This window comes from Salmo salar, chromosome ssa18 (assembly GCF_905237065.1).
Source record: "Salmo salar chromosome ssa18, Ssal_v3.1, whole genome shotgun sequence".
Lineage (NCBI taxonomy): Eukaryota > Metazoa > Chordata > Actinopteri > Salmoniformes > Salmonidae > Salmo > Salmo salar.
In genome coordinates, this window is record NC_059459.1 from 13,856,510 (window position 1) to 13,874,394 (window position 17,885).

General features: G+C 43.8%; 1 protein-coding gene across 2 annotated transcripts in view; it reads right to left on the reverse strand.

The window, feature by feature from the left end:
• Nucleotides 1-17,885, reverse strand: part of opn4m1a2 (opsin 4) — a 72,093-nt gene that overhangs the window by 6,230 nt on the left and 47,978 nt on the right. The window contains 6 exon segments of one of the 2 annotated variants that reach the window (NM_001279062.2): nucleotides 6,775-6,936; nucleotides 7,076-7,271; nucleotides 15,260-15,367; nucleotides 15,544-15,708; nucleotides 15,843-16,014; nucleotides 17,126-17,469. In NM_001279062.2, coding sequence (NP_001265991.1) covers nucleotides 6,775-6,936; nucleotides 7,076-7,271; nucleotides 15,260-15,367; nucleotides 15,544-15,708; nucleotides 15,843-16,014; nucleotides 17,126-17,282 — 960 coding nt within the window. In that variant the 5' untranslated portion in view covers nucleotides 17,283-17,469. 2 annotated transcript variants of the gene reach the window in all.

The window sequence follows — 17,885 nt, forward strand, 5'->3', positions numbered from 1 at the left end:
TTTGAATAAGATTCTACAAACTTGTCACAACTTTTACGGCAACATGTACTGTATCCATTGTTTTGTCAAAATTGCTCAAGCTCAGTAAATTTGGTTTGGAATCGTTGATAGACAGCTGTCTCTGATTTTCAAGCAATTCTACAGTGTATTAAGAAAGCATTCAGACCTGTTGACTTTTTCCACATTTTGTTTACGTTACAGCCTTATACTAAAATGGATTAAATAAAAAAATGTCTTCATCAATCTACACACAATACCCCGTAACGACAAAGCAAAAACAGGTTTTTAGAAATTCTTGCAAATGTATTAAAAATAAAAAAGATACCGTATTTACATAAGTATTCAGACCCTTTGCTATGAGACTCAAAATTGAGCTCTGGTGCATCCTGTTCCCATTGACCATCCTTAAGATGTTTCTACAACTGGATTGGAATCCACCTGTGGTAAATTCAATTGATTGGACATGATTTGGAAAGGCACACAACTGTCTATATAAGCTCCCACAGTTGACAGTGCATGTCAGACCAAAAACCAAGCAATGAGGTCAAAGGAATTGTCCGTAGAGCTCAGAGACAGGATTGGGTCAAGGAACAGTTCTGGGGAAAGGTACCAAAACATTTCTGCAGCATTGAAGGTCCCCAAGAACACAGTGGCCTCCATTCTTAAATGTAAGAAGTTTGGAACCACCAAGACTCTTCCTAGAGCTGGCCGCCCGGCCAAACTGAGCAATCGGGGGGGAAGGACCTTGTCAGGGAGGTGACCAAGAACACGATGGTCACTCTGACAGAGCTCCAGAGTTCCTCTGTGGAGATTGGAGAACCTTCCAGAAGGACAACCATCTGTGCAGCACTCCACCAATCAGGCCTTTATGGTAGAGTGGCCAGATGGAAGCCACTCCTCAATAAAAGGCACATGACAGCCCGCTTGGAGTTTGCCAAAAGGCATCTAAAGGACTCAATGTTCTCTGGTCTGATGAAACCAAGATTGAACTCTTTGGCCTGAATGTCTAGAGTCACATCTGGAGCAAACCTGGCACCATTTCTACGGTAAAGCATGGTGGTGGCAGCATCATGCTGTTGGGATGTTTTTCAGCGGCAGGGACTGGGAGACTAGTCAGGATCGAGGGAGAGATGAACGGAGCAAAGTACAGAGATCCTTGATGAAAACCTGCTCCAGAGCACTCAGGACCTCAGACTGGGGCAAAGGTTCACCTTCCAACAGGACAACGACCCTAAGCACACAGCCAAGACAACGCAGGAGTGGTTTTGGGACAAGTCTCTGAACGTCCTTGACTGATCCAGCCAGAGCCTTGACTTGAACCCGATCTAACATCTCTGGAGAGACCTGAAAATAGCTGTGCAGCGATGCTCCCCATCCAACCTGACAGAGCTTGAGAGGATCTGCAGAGAAGAACGGGAGAAACTCCTCAAGTACAGGTGTGCCAAGCTTGTAGCGTCATACCCAAGAAGACTTGAGGCTGTAATCGCAAGTACTGAGTAGAGGGTCTGAATACTTATGTAATTGTGATATTTAATTTTTAATACATTTGCAAAAATTTCAAAAAAATCTGTTTTTGCTTTGTTATTGTGTGTTGATTGAGGAATAACAACAATTTAATAAATTTTTGAATAAGGCTGTAGCGTAACAAAATGTGGAAAAAATCAACGGGTCTGAATACCTTCAGAATGCACTGTATATTTATGATCCAAATAACCAGTTACAAATAACCCAAGAACCAGAACTACTGCTGCTCATTAGTACTTGGTGTCCATAGTCTCTTGACAAATCTACGGTACTATCAGGCATGCTATCCTATCTGACCCAAATATTGATCTAGAATCAATAGGAGGTCCACTGTTCTCATTTATCTAATGCTTTGGTGGGTCAAACCACTGAATAATGTTATACTATGGCTCCAACCCAGATGAAAGCCAGCTAGTTTATTCGCTTTTCAGAGTGAACAAAGGCAAATACACCACAATCTAAAAATTAGAGGTTCAACTGGAATACCTCAAAGATCCTCGAAGAACCTTAGGGTTCTTGGCAATGGAAAACAGCCCCAAAAGGTTATTCAAAGAACTTCTTAGGAGGTGGGGTTCATTGAGGAACCCCAGTTTTGCTGGAGTTCTTCCGGGGAACTTGGCAATTACATCTGAAAAAGCTTGTGCCAAGTCTGAATGGGACAACAGTTAAACATTAGTCGGGTTGTTTGGCTCTGAATACGTATCGAAATAATTGTCTTGTATATAATATTAATTATGGTCTTCTGTGAATAGCTTCTATAACGTTAGCTAGCAGCTACTTTAGTTCAGAATAATTAACGTACATGTTAGAAAGCCGGGTTTGGTCGTTGTATGAGCTACAGTAGTTAGCTAGCTAACGTTAGTTAACGTTATGTCCTAACTAGGCAGAACTAGGTTTGTATTATTTACTTACAATATATGGGGCAGAATATTGTTATATAGTTTCCATAAAGCCAACATGGCTTTACACTCGTTAACGTAAGTTTCCAATCTAGAGCAGTTCTCACTTTTGTGAGAATGAACTAGCTAGCATCGTTGACGTTAACTAGCTAACTAACGGTGAGCTATCATGACGAACTGAATCTGCCAATGGAGGGCTTCCTCTTTATATTGCCTGCTACAGCATGAAATAACATCATAACATTACATGTACAATACTATCCCATTTTGGAAACGTTACATGTATTCCCCCTTGTGGAGGGAAATTAATAGCTTAGATGGTAGCTATAGATGGGATTCAAATGCATAATGTTATTAATATAGTGACTAAACTACCTCTTTATATATGCATGCCCTTCAGAATCCAAAACACAATATTCTGCCCTACCAAGCAAAATAGCAGTAACGACTCATTGAGTGAAACTGAGAAAAATAAGTTTTTTTGTATTATTGTCCGGCCAAATGAATTGTAGGCAGATCATTGGATATGTGGTTCTGTTGTCTTACTATGAGGTTATTTTTTATTCATATTGACCCTGACCTCTGACCTGACCCTAGACGGCAGTTACTGCATTCTTGCTTGGTGCACCCACTGGAATACGTTTCCATTACGATTTGTTTTTATATATACAAAAACTTGTGTTAATAGGAATATTTGTATGTGGCTGTCAGTGTCATATAGTTTTATACTTGTATCAGTGAAGAACAATACATAGTACCAAGGTCAACCTTTGACCCAGCAGCCCAAAGCTCAGTGAAACCAAGGTAAAAAGCAGTAACTGAGGTTAGTGATGACAGTTACTGTCTTTTTCCTTGGTTTCACTGTAACTCTTTGCTGTTATGGCAAACATGACCCCCATTTTGTCCATAACACAACACAATGGACACAATGAAATGTGATATTAGACCTGTATGGCAGTACTGTATTGGCTAGTGCTTTCTCCAGTATGTTATTCTATTTTGCGTTCAATTGTATGTCGATGCCATTTTTCTTTCAATATTTATTTAATATATGTTTTATTTAAATGCTTGTAAGACTATTCTTTGACACATTTACCCTTCCTTTGAAATTATAATACAGAACATGGACACAATGCAATTGGGATCAAGAAGAAGGTACAGATATGTTGTAGGACAGCTGCATTTGAAGTGTGAATTTAACCTACATAGCAGTCAATACAAACTGAAATCTATTAGCATACCAATGGTATTCAAATGAAACAACAAAGTGTCTTTTGGTGAGTTGGTTTTGGGTAATTTCATGGGTATTCCCGGGACAGGTATTCCGGGTGCCTTTGCATAGCCTAACTGGACTCCGGCATGAAACCTGATTCCGTTGTTTATTTTCAGAAATTCTGAAGTTTTTGGATGGTCAGTGGAGGATGTCTGCCAGTGGCTTCAGCAAAATCAGTTGGAGTACTACACCTCTCCTTTCCAAGGTTTTACATTTCAATTTAAAAAAATCATCAATTGCATGCTAGGTCCAACCAAAACTTGACTTCCGCTTTTAACCCAACTACCAGGTAGCTCTTGTTGTGGGGGTGTTATAACTGCTATGTTCAAGGACCAAATTACAGAATTTTTTTCACCTTGTCGGCTGGACAATTTGAATGCTTTAAATGCTAGGCTACCTATCAGTCAACACCAGTCAAAATGCCAGCTAACTGCCCAATATGCAACAAGCATTTTTTTGGAATCATAAAACGGATTCGCCACATTGGTCTGTATCAAGGGTTCCTGTTAACATGTGGACTTGGAGGTTACATGTTTTCATGCAAATGCTATGCTTCATATAGGACACATAAACAAAAAAAAACACAATCATTTGCTGATAGATAGGCCTAATGGTTCTGTAATCCCTGTGCCTGACTACATTAAGGAAAATGTGAATGATGATGACTCTGATCTCACGTGGACGCCTGCAACTAATGTTATTGAGTCCATGGACTTCAAAACTGAAGACCTAGTTAGAGGCCTTATGAGAAACCTCTGCCTGTTTATGTTGAAGATCAGAGAGAAGTATTGTGTTCCTGTGACTGTGCAGAGCAGTATAGTGGAGGATCGTAATTTTTGTTTAACTAGGAAAGTCAGTTAAGAACAAATTCTTATTTACAATGACGGCCTACATCGGCCAAACCCTCCCCTAGCCCGGACGACGCTGGGCCAATTGTGCACCGCTCTATGGGACTTCCAATCACGGCCGGATGTGATATAGCCTGGATACGACCCAGGGACTGTAGTGACGCCTCTTGCACTGAGATGCAGTGCCTTAGACCGCTGCGCCACTCGTTGTTACCTACCTTTACCACCTGGGGGCGGCCCGTCGAAGTCCAGGATCCAGTTGCAGAGGGAGGTGTTTAGTCCCAGGGTCCTTAGCTTAGTGATAAGCTTTGAGGGCACTAGGGTGTTGAACGCTGAGCTGTAGTCAATGAATAGCATTCTCACATAGGTGTTTTTTAGTTTTTTGTCCAGGTGGGAAATGGCAGTGTGGAGTGCAATATAGATTGCATCATCTGTGGATCTGTTGGGGCTGTATGCAAATTGGAGTGGGTCTAGGGTTTCTGGGATAATGGTGTTGATGTGAGCCATGACCAGCCTTTCAATGCACTTTATGGCTACAGTCATGAGTGCTACGGGTCGGTAGTCATTTAGGCAAGTTGCCTTAGTGTTCATGGGCACAGGGACTATGGCGGTCTGCTTGAAACATGTTGGTATTACAGACTCAGACAGGGAAAGGTTGAAAATGTCAGTGAAGACACTTGCCAGTTGGTCAGCGCATGCTCGGAATACACGACCTGGTACTCTGTCTGGCCCTGCGGCTTTTGCACAGCAACCAAGGACGAGAGTTCACCATGCGCGACTCAACAAATTACAGCTACCACCTGCAGGCAGTCCAAGAAAACCCAGAAAATGCCAGAGTCTATGGTGTCAGAAGTCCATGCTACGTCTCTGAGATGACATATGCACCTTTACCCTTTATATATTTATTCCCCTTGATGTGATGCATGACTTCCTTGAGGGTATCATACCTGCTCTACTGAGGATGGTGTTACACGAGCTTGTGAAGACGAAACAAATCACTGTGGCTCCGCTAAATGACGAGATTGATGACTTCCCGAATGGCAACTACAACAGATCATCCAGACAAACACCACTATCTGAGCACATCCTGAGGAAGAATGGGCATCTGGTTGGGAGTGCATCTGAGAAATGCTAATGATTGGGTGGCAAATAGCCAGCTGTGATGCATGGGAAGTGTACCTGTTACTAATAACTCAATCTCAATTCTCCTTTACTAAGGAATCATGGCATGGGATGATTAAAAAAAAAGTTTAAAAAAAAAGAAAGGCGATCTCTTGTCTGCAAATAAGAGGTTGCAATCATCAGAGTTAACACAGAAAAGGAGTTCTGATGGGAATGCAGGCCCAGCATCAAAGGCAGCCAAGGTTTATGGCTAACCTTACCCCTACCCCTAAACCTAACCTTAGTTCCAGCAAGTGTTTGCTTGTCAACAAAGTTGCAGTTAATAGTTTGTGAGTATAGTTTGAGTATATATGGACCATACAGTATATGCGACTATCCAATGAAGTGGGAACATCATTTAAAAATCAAGAGCTTTACCTGTGCATATGTGTGTTTGTGTCATAGGTGACTAATGGAGCATGATGTAGAGCTACTTGGGGGCCTGTTTGCTACACCACTTTTGAACCAAGTAAGTAACAGTCATAAAATTGTCAAAATATGCTCATTGGATCATGAAAACAAACTCTCACTTTTTTTTAGTTAGGTTACACATTTGCTATTTTTTAAGTCTATGTGAATCAAGTTAAACCTCCAGAAATACAATATGTGCAAATTATATTTTCAGATCTTCTCAGAAATGAATCAAGTCCATGGAATGGATATAGAGAAAAAGATAATTCAAGGACTCCGCAAGGCTAGTGGCAAAATAATAGCAGAGGTAGAGAGGCTAGGCATGGGTGAGGACATCATCCTGCTATTTCGACAGGCTCTGAAGGACAATACAGAAGAGGCACACGGGTATTTGCTCTTATTCCTTCCCTTTCTCTAATGTACCCTATACTGTACATAGTGTGTATTGATGTTGGGAGATGAGCACATAAGTGCGATTTATAACATTTTTTTAAACCCCAAATTGACTTACTTACTGACCTTTACTGTGTTAGACATGCATTCACACTGTTCTGCCTCTAGAGCCCAAAATATCCTCCAAACATTCAGTACATTGTCACACATGTGAAAGAGGACAGGGAGCAGGCTTGACCTGACCTTGCCTTGATGTGTTAGTTACCTTCTCAAAGACGCTAGAGTCGTGGCTCTTCATCTTGGACTTGGAGCTGGAGGGCTTGAAGTGTGGGAGCTCGGCTGTGTCCTTACTGATATCACAGGACACCTGGCGGCTAGCCGTCCAGGAGCCCATACTGGAGAGGTCAGCCTCAGTATCTGTCCAGCCCTGGGGGGAAAGAACCATTACATAAACGTCAGACACACAAACACACACACACACACACACACACAGGTACATGCACATGCACGCAGGCACACACACACACCCATCTCATGATTTTATATCAGGACATATTTATCCATACCGATTCGCTGTCGGAGGCGGAAGAAAGGCGGGACTTGACAGCGCTGGTGCAGTGTAAGCGGTCGCCGATGTCGGAGGTCTGGCTGGTGACAGTGGATCGTCGGGTGGACATGAAGCTGCTGTTGGTAGATCGCAGGTCGCGTCTACGTACACACAGCAAAAACCCCAGGCATGGGATGTACTTGGCTATGGCCATCCTGAAGACCGAGAGTGCAGGGGGCAAATTTAGGAGATGTAGGTCCAGAGGCTAACTGATATATTTCCTCTAACATAAGACAGAAAGGCAAAGTACCATACAGTACAAGGCTGCACCATAGGCAGTCTGATGGGACAGAGCATGGCAGGGACTTGGCCTGATGTATCATGTCAGAGGCAACAATCTAGGCGCCCTATACAGTTTAATAACCCTTGGCATCCTTCCTGTGTGGTGAGAATAAAATAATGTCCAGTTGTATTAACAGCCAGGTTAATGAGTGATTGTAGAGAGGAAAGTTTAGTCTGATCTAGAGTTGCACGGTGTATGAAAACAATGGTCGTTTTTAAATACTAGAACATGAAAACGGTCCAGTATTCTAATTTGTTACTTTCGGATCTTCTATCAAATGTGTCTCAGATTTCGAAAATCAACTTAATGTTTTGAAATTATTTGAAAATGTATTAAGTTTATGGTCCTGCTTTCAGCTTATAGCTTACGTTCAGCTTATAAAGGCCTCATAAAGCCTTCATAAGCACTACATAAATGTGTTAAAGTATTTATAACCGTATGTCATGCTTTATAAAGGGTTCATAAATGTGGCATAACTGTGTGACATAACCACCAATGTCAAATGTGACATAACCCATGTAATGGAATTTTAATGTTTGTGCTTTTCTGATAACTCATTTCTGTGTTCTATTCATGTGCTGTTCTATAAACCAATTTCTGTGTTACATGTTATGAACCAGTATTGGTCGGTAATGATTAAAACGGTAATGAATAATTAATTATGGTAAATCATGCAAATATAACTTGTCTGTGTATAGCCGTATATAAGACAACTGCTGGGTCTGCCTTGGCAGAGCTCCTGATTGACATGTGTATATTGGTGCATTGAGTTGGTTGGAACCTTTCCAGTGTGCTGAAAAATAAAGGATGATTAATTTAAGATTGACTTCGAGTGTCCCTGTGTAAGAATGTCCACGACACCCACTATGTCGAATATGATCTAAACGTGCTTTATAAAGGGTGACATGTTGGGTCGAGGGATTAGAATACGCTCTAAAGTGAAGTCATGGTAGTCACATTACACCTAATCTCGTTCCAAGACACTTCCGCCCAAATGTGCTGAAGGTCTGGTGGACCAATGCATCAAACTTGGCCTTCATTAGTTAGGTTTAGCTTTAAAGTCACATTTTTGCCATAATTAGGACTTTTTTACTGTGTTAACTAGTGACGATGACAAATACTTGATTCAGTAAGGTCACTCCTTTAGAACTCTATGGTCACTCCCACCTACTGTAGGCCAACTTTGAATAGTTGATATCCCAGGCTTCTATGTGCTGTGTGTGCAATAGCCTGGGGGATGACGTTGGCACCATTGTAACAGGTTGTAATCAAGCCCCTTCTTAACTTTATTTTTTGAACTGCACCATTGTTTAAGGGCTTGTAAGTAAGCATTTCACGGTAAGGAATACCTGTTGCATTCGAGGCATTTTTTATTTGATTACACAGGAATGTGAATAGTGTAGCTTGTCCCTGAGCTGGCAGAAAAGTGTTGAACAAATCAAAATACAGTTTAGATTTTAGATTCTTCAAAGTACAGTAGCCACCCATTGCCTTGATGACAGCTTTGCACACTCTTTGCATTCTCTCAGTCAGCTTCACCTGGAATCCTTTTCCAACAGTCTTGAAGGAGTTCCCACACATGCTGAGCACTTGTTGGCTGCTTTTCCTTCATTCTCTCAACCAGTTTCACAAGGTAGTCACCTGGAATTTGAATTAACAGGTGTGCCTTGTTAAAAGTTAATTTGTGGAATTTATTTATTCTTAATGCGTTTGAGCCAATCAGTTGTGTTGTCACAAGGTAGGGTTGGTATACAGAAGATAGCCCTATTTGGTAAAAGACCAAGTCCATATTATGGCAAGGACAGCTCAAATAAGCAAAGAGAAATGACAGTCCATCATTACTTTAAGATATGAAGGTCAGTCAATCCGGAACATTTCAAGAACTTTGAAAGTTTCTTCAAGTGCAGTAGCCAAAAACTGCACAGAGTTACCTCTGCTGCAGAGGATAAGTTAATTAGCGTTAACTGCACCTCAGATTGCAGCCCAAATACATGCTTCACAGAGTTCAAGTAACAGACACATCTCAACATCAACTGTTCAGAAGATACTGCATGAATCCTTCATGGCCGAATTGCTGCAAATAAACCACTACTAAAGGACACCACCAAGAAGAAGAGACTTGCTTGGGCCAAGAAACACAAGCAATGGACATTAGACCAGTGGAAATCTGTCCTTTGATCTGATGAGTCCAAATTTGAGACTTGTGGTTCCAACCACCATGTCTTTGAGAGACGCAGAGTAGATAAACAGAAGATCTCTGCATGTGTGGTTCCCACGTGAAGCATGGAGGAGGAGGTATGATGGTGTGGGGGTACTTTGCTGGTGACACTGTCAGTGATTTATTTAGAATTCAAGGCACACTTAACCAGCATGGCTACCACAGCATTCTGCAGGGATACGCCATCCCATCTGGTTTGCGCTTAGTGGGACTATCATTTGTTTTTCAACAGGACAATGATCCAAAACACACCTCCAGGCTGTGTAAGGGCTATTTGACCAAGAAGGAGAGTGATGGAGTGCTCCATCAGATGACCTGGCCTCCACAATCACCCGACCTCAACCTAATTGAGATGGTTTGGGATGAGTTGGACCGCAGAGTGAAGGAAAAGCAGCCAACAAGTGCTCAGCATATGTGGGAACTCCTTCAAGACTGTTGGAAAAGCATTCCTCATGAAGCTGGTTGAGAGAATGCCAAGAGTGTGCAAAGCTGTCAGCTAGGCAAAGGGTGGCTACTTGGAAGAATCTAAAATATATTTACATTTACATTTACATTTAAGTCATTTAGCAGAGGCTCTTATCCAGAGCGACTTACAAATTGGTGCATTCACCTTATAATATCCAGTGGAACAACCACTTAACAATAGTGCATCTAAATCTTTTAAGGGGGGGTTCGAAGGATTACTTTATCATATCCCAGCTATTCCTTAAGGAGGTGGGGTTTCAGGTGTCTCCGGAAGGTGGTGATTGACTCCGCTGTCCTGGCGTCGTGAGGGAGCTTGTTCCACCATTGGGGTGCCAGAGCAGCGAACAGTTTTGACTGGGCTGAGCGGGAACTGTGCTTCCTCAGAGGTAGGGAGGCGAGCAGGCCAGAGGTGGATGAACGCAGTGCCCTTGTTTGGGTGTAGGGCCTGATCAGAGCCTGAAGGTACGGAGGTGCCGTTCCCCTCACAGCTCCGTAGGCAAGCACCATGGTCTTGTAGCGGATGCGAGCTTCGACTGGAAGCCAGTGGAGAGAGCGGAGGAGCGGGGTGACGTGAGAGAACTTGGGAAGGTTGAACACCAGACGGGCTGCGGCATTCTGGATGAGTTGTAGGACCTGGATTAGGACCTGCGCCGCTTCCTGTGTGAGGCAGGGTCATACTCTGCGAATGTTGTAGAGCATGAACCTACAGGATCGGGTCACCGCCTTGATGTTAGTGGAGAACAACAGGGTGTTGTCCAGGGTCACGCCGAGGCTCTTAGCACTCTGGGAGGAGGACACAAGGGAGTTGTCAACCGTGATGGCGAGATCATGGAACGGGCAGTCCTTCCCCGGGAGGAAGAGCAGCTCCGTCTTGCCGAGGTTCAGCTTGAGGTGATGATCCGTCATCCACACTGATATGTCTGCCAGACATGCAGAGATGCGATTCGCCACCTGGTTGTCAGAAGGGGGAAAGGAGAAGATTAATTGTGTGTCATCTGCATAGCAATGATATGAGAGACCATGTGAGGATATGACAGAGCCAAGTGACTTGGTGTATAGCGAGAATAGGAGAGGGCCTAGAACAGAGCCCTGGGGGACACCAGTGGTGAGAGCACGTGGTGCGGAGACAGATTCTCGCCACGCCACCTGGTAGGAGCGACCTGTCAGGTAGGACGCAATCCAAGCGTGGGCCGCGCCGGAGATGCCCAGCTCGGAGAGGGTGGAGAGGAGGATCTGATGGTTCACAGTATCAAAGGCAGCAGATAGGTCTAGAAGGATGAGAGCAGAGGAGAGAGAGTTAGCTTTAGCAGTGCGGAGAGCCTCCGTGACACAGAGAAGAGCAGTCTCAGTTGAATGCCCAGTCTTGAAACCTGACTGATTAGGATCAAGAAGGTCATTCTGAGAGAGATAGCAAGAGAGCTGGCCAAGGACGGCACGTTCAAGAGTTTTGGAGAGAAAGGAAAGAAGGGATACTGGTCTGTAGTTGTTGACATCGGAGGGATCGAGTGTAGGTTTTTTCAGAAGGGGTGCAACTCTCGAACTCTCTTGAAGACGGAAGGGACGTAGCCAGCGGTCAAGGATGAGTTGATGAGCGAGGTGAGGTAGGGGAGAAGGTCTCCGGAAATGGTCTGGAGAAGAGAGGAGGGGATAGGGTCAAGTGGGCAGGTTGTTGGGCGGCCGGCCGTCACAAGACGCGAGATTTCATCTGGAGAGAGAGGGGAGAAAGAGGTCAAAGCACAGGGTATTTTGATTTTGATTTGTTTAACACTTTTTTGGGAACTATATGATTCCATATTTGTTATGTCATAGTGTTGATGTCTACACCATTATTCTACAATGTAGAAAATAATACAAATAAAGAAAAACTGTTGAATGAGTAGGTGCGTCCAAACTTTTGACTGGTATTGCAAGTTTCGTAGATTTTTCACAGACCTCAAAAGTAATCCTCGATGTGGTTCAAGCATTGTTATAAACACAGAAAGTCAAATGTTGTTGTTTTTCTGCTAAAAAAGTATGAAAATAATTGGGGAAAACCTGAAAAAATGGGGGAAATCGAAACCTGGAAAACAAAACTGAGAAAATGGAATTTGGGAGAAAAAAAGTAAGTAAGCAAAAAATGTAAATGTATTTTAAAAGGCCTCACTAAGGTTTTTTGCTGTGCATGACTGCACTTTAGAGTGTGCGTCATCCTGCAGCATAGCATTCTGGGGAAAGTTGAGGTTAGGTCCAATATTGACTATGCACCTAAGAGGGAAAGAAGTTTGGCCATCCTAGAAATGTTTTAGAGTAATGTAATATATACAATTTAGCAGACGCTTTTATCCAAAGTGACTTACAGCGATTCGTGAATAAATGTGTACATATGAGGTGGTCCCGGGAATCAAACCCACTATCCCGGCATTCCAATGACAGGGTTATAAATGCTTTGTGAAGCCTCAATTTAACATGATTTATAAGGCTTTTTTAAAGTGGTGCTTATGCCACCCTTTATAAAGCACAGGTTTATGTCATATTTGACATAGTGGGTTATGTCACATTTGACATTGGTGGTTGCCACACAGTTATGCCATATTTATGAACCCTTTATAAATGTATGACATATGGTTATAGATGATTTGTAACACATTTATGTAGTGTTTATGCAGGCTTTATGAAAGCTTTAAAAAGCTGCACGTCATTTAAATCGGGACCAAGTTGGGTCATAAGACATGACCAGAATGCATCGGTGATTCGTATTCCCTTGCAACTTTCTGAAGTCTGTATGTGTGCAGTGCGCATATTTCTACCGTTCCGTGTAGCTGTTAGCGATGCTAATGATAACCTTCAGGTAAGTCTTCAGGTAGATGGAAAGGCTTTCTCAAAAACCTTCTCTGTCACACCCTGATCTGTTTCACCTGTACTTGTGCTTGTCTCCACCCCCCTCCAGGTGTCGCCCATCTTCCCCATTATCCCCTGTGTATTTATAGCTGTGTTTTCTGTCTGTCTGTTGCCAGTCAGTCTTGTTAGTTCAAGCCTACCAGCTTTTTGTCTCAGGACCTGTTTTACCCTAGTCTCTCTTTTTCTCGTCCTGGTTTTTGACCTTTGCCTATCCTGACCCTGTACCCGCCCGCCTGACCACTGCCTGTCTCTGACCCTGAGCTTGCCTGCCGTCCTGTACCTTGGCCTTTGCTCTGGCTTATCGACCCCTGCCTGCATTTACCTGTCGTTTGCCTGCCCCTGTGGTTACAATAAACATTGGTACCCTACACAGTCTGCACCTGGGTCTTACCTTGATTCCTGATATTCTCAATTAAACGTTAAAGCTAGAATCCTTGGATGCTACATCCATTTTTGGACTAATAAATTAATGTTATATACCCAAAATGTAAGCAAACACTGTTTAGCCACAAAACATGATTACAACTATAATTTTGATATCATGGATGTTCAGTTCTTGCATCCATAGGTCTGTCTGTGAATTTCAGAGTTACATTTCTCCAGGGCCATCCCACAGCTTTTTACCAAAACAAAATCTGGTTGAATCAACGTTGTTTCCACGTCATTTCAACCAAAACATATGTGATGCCGTTGAATCAACGTGGAAAACTGATTGGATTTGCAAAAAGTCATTAAAGTAAGGGAAGTGACCATTTTCTTCAAACTAACTTTTAACCTACAGTAAATCCAATGACACGGTGACAGTTTTTCACATTGATTTCACGTGAGTTGACAACTCAACCAAATGTAAATCAAAACTAGATGTTTAAATGACGTCTGTGTCCAGTGGGAAGGCGGGTGAACGCTTTGTTATTGTTTCAACTGCAGATTCTAGCCAAGTACAAAGTACAAACTAACCTACTGTACAGTATGCCTACTGGGCAGAATTATGATTATTTGTTGCAATCCAGTGTGCATTTCTTCTGCAAACTCCAACACGTACGCAACAGAATCACCGCTAACCAAACAACAGTGCTAACTAGGTGCATGAGCACTTTGAATTAAAGGGTAACTACACCCAAATATCAACATTTCTTAGATTTTTCCCAGACCTCAAAAGTGATCTCCTGATGTAAGAATTGTTTGGAACTAAGAACTAAGAACTAAGTCCTCTCCTCTTTCTTTTTTTGCTGTGGTATTGTTTTAGTATCGAGTATCGTGATACAAAACGTAGTATCGGTATCAAAGTAAACATTCTGGTATTGTGACAACACTAGTCTGATCGCTAGCTGACAGGGGCTATACCCTTCCTGTCTCTCAGATTTGATCGATTCTTATGGGATGGAATGGAATGGTTCACTTGGCTAGTATCAGATCAGTGAAATTAAAAACAACAACAGAATAGCCCTTTGACTTCGTTGCTTAGCGGAATTTCCAAATGGGGTTGGGTTGCGTAAGCAGATTTGACCCATAATGCAACAATAGAAACAATAGAAAGCATTATATTTTATTTTGTGGCCAACCCCTGTACTTGGGGTGGCAGCAAGACTACAGTACCTGTACTTGGTGTGGCAGCAAGACTACAGTACCTGTACTTGGTGTGGCAGCAAGACTACAGTACCTGTACTCGGTGTGGCAGCAAGACTACAGTACCTGTACTTGGGGTGGCAGCAAGACTACAGTACCTGTACTTGGTGTGGCAGCAAGACTACAGTACCTGTACTTGGTGTGGCAGCAAGACTACAGTACCTGTACTCCGTGTGGCAGCAAGACTACAGTACCTGTACTTGGTGTGGCAGCAAGACTGCAGTACCTGTACTTGGTGTGGCAGCAAGACTACAGTACCTGTACTTGGGGTGGCAGCAAGACTACAGTACCTGTACTTGGGGTGGCAGCAAGACTACAGTACCTGTACTTGGGGTGGCAGCAAGACTACAGTACCTGTACTTGGTGTGGCAGCAAAACTATAGTACCTGTACTTGGTGTGGCAGCAAGACTGCAGTACCTGTACTTGGTGTGGCAGCAAGACTACAGTACCTGTACTTGCGGTGGCAGCAAGACTGCAGTACCTGTACTTGGGGTGGCTGCAAGACTACAGTACCTGTACTTGGGGTGGCAGCAAGACTACAGTACCTGTACTTGGGGTGGCAGCAAGACTGCAGTACCTGTACTTGGGGTGGCAGCAAGACTACAGTACCTGTACTTGGGGTGGCAGCAAGACTACAGTACCTGTACTTGGGGTGGCAGCAAGACTACAGTACCTGTACTTGGGGTGGGTGATGGCATAGATGATGGGGTTGTGAATGGCTGAAGCTTTGGCGATCACAGCAGGCACTGAGTTCATGTAGGGGGTCAGAAAATCTGTATACCTACAGGGCACATGAAGAGGGCAGAGAGAGAAGGCTGTTAGGCTTGAAGGTAGAATTATACAATATATATTGTACCTGAATGGTCAAGGTATGAATGTTGTGGCTGCGGCAATGCTTTTAGAAGTGGGTGTGTATTGTGTCTATATAGGGTAGTATAGTATATCAAAACCACTCACCCTGCAAATGCGGTCAGGGCAACAGCGGAGTAGGGGGACCAAGAGATGACGTAGAGGACGATGACAATAAGAGCGATCTTAGCCATCTTCCACTCATTCTTCAGCCGATGGAAACTCTTAATGGAGTCTCTGGTACTCTCAGTGCCGTTGATCTTGGTTACAGCCCTATGACACATACACACACATTTTTTTTTTCAATGTGAGAAATTAGAAATGCTTCAGAGAATCCAATGCAGTAACTTAATTTGACGCTTCCAGTGACATCTCTAGACCAGCTCTCTGGTATCAAATCCACTCACTTGTTAGTTGTACGTATGGCTCTGAAGATGAAGAAGTAGCAGTACATGATGACGATCAGGGGGATGAAGAAGACAAAGGTGAAGAGCAGCATGGTGTAGGCACGCACTGACGGGGTAAAGGTCACATAGTCCCATGTACAGGAGGTCAACAGACCCTCTGGAACATAGGCACCTTGGGGGGGGGGGGAGTAAGGGAGAGGGGAGAGGAAAGGGAAAGGAGAGACAAGGGGATAGAGAAAGGAGGAAAGGAGGGAGAGAGAGGGGTAAGGGAGAGGGGAGAGGAAAAGGGAAGGACAGACAAAGGGATAGAGAAAGGAGGAAAGGAGGGAGGGAGAGGAGTAGGGGGATACGGGAGAGGGGAGAGGAAAGGGGAAGGAGAGACAAGGGGATAGAGAAAAGAGGAAAGGAGAGAGGGATAGAGAAATGGAATAGAGAGGGGGAAAAGGGCAAAATATAAGGAGTGAGACAATGCTCTTTCTTCAACACCACTTCAAAGTCATCTACAAGTTGTTCATCATGCATCATCCATTGAAGCCCTGCTATGGTAAAACAATCAGTCAGGGAAAGCTAAGGACATTCGCATCAATAGGAAGACACAAGAAAACCAAAGCTTGGATCAAGGGAGCACTCCTGATGAACTAAATGCTCTGGACGATCAAAGCCTCAAAGTGTATAACGGCGCAGTTTTGTTTTGCTTTCATGTTATTAATGTTTTTTCCCCAGAGGGCGTGAAATGATGTGGTAATCTGCGGAGACGGGGCAAAGATGGGGCTGTCAGATGGGTTTAAGGAGACAGACGCCCTTCGTGTTGTCAGATAGGAAATGCGTGTTGCGGAACCATGTCTGGGGTGGCCCGCCTGCATGCAGAGCCCAGCCCCAGACTGCTGCAGGGGGTAGCCAGTCCATGATCTCCTATCCCTCTCCTCAAACCCCCTCCACCCCCCACGCCCATTCCAGCCAGTTCGCACACTAGTTTCATTTCATTCCTTATCACTGAAAGATCTCAGGCAGCTCAGAACACCTGATCCAATGCCTAAATCCTCATTCCTAAACTAAGCTACTGCTAACTGGAGTTCAAAGAGAGAACACAGAGCCAGGGGGAGCACTCGTCTCGCTGTCTTTCTATCTTGCCGTCTTTTGAGCTCTTTCTAACACATGCATATACTGACACAACCACGACTCTTCCGTACAGTGTATACAGCCCTGGCATACTAAATCTCATCCCAATATGTGTGTATGTGTGCATGCTCGCGTGTGTGATGATCATGTATGTGTGGACTTACTCCAGCCGAAGAAAGGGGGCAGGCTCCATCCCAGTGAGTAGGCCCAGGCAGCCATGAGGACAAGCAGGGCTCGTTTCTTGGAGAGCACCCCGATGGAGGCCAACGGACGTGTGATCACAAAGTAGCGGTCCACTGCTATCACCATCAGAGTGATCATAGAGCAGATCCCAAATAGAGCCCCGCAGAATGCATAGAGCTCACAGCCTAGAAGACACAGAGACGGAGAGAGTACAGTTAACTACTGAGATAAAAGGGGGATAGGAAAGAAACATAGAATGATAGAGAGTCAAAGTACTGTTAACTACTGAGAGAAAAGTATTAAAAACCCCAGAAGGAAACAGAAAGGGTGAAAGAGAGAGAGAGAAAGAGATACGTCGATTGGTGTGTTGTAATGCCCCCTGTGGGTGATAGTCACTCCATAGCCTGGATAATGATCAGCAGAGAACCAGGTCAAACAGAGGGCCAGCCTGCAGAGAGAGTGGGCCTAGCAGGGGGTAATACTGACTGACCCCATCTCAGATTCACACCCAACACTCACCCTGATGTGACACCCATCCACCTCCACTCTGCAGGGACCGGAACATATACCGTACCAGTCCAAAGTTTGGACACACCTACAGTACTACAGTAGAAACCCAAAAAGGTGTTAAACAAATCAAAATGTATGTTATATTTGAGATTCTTCAAAGTAGCCACCCTTTGCCTTGGTCAATCAATTCGGAACATTTCAAGAACTTTGAAAGTTTCTTCAAGTGCAGTC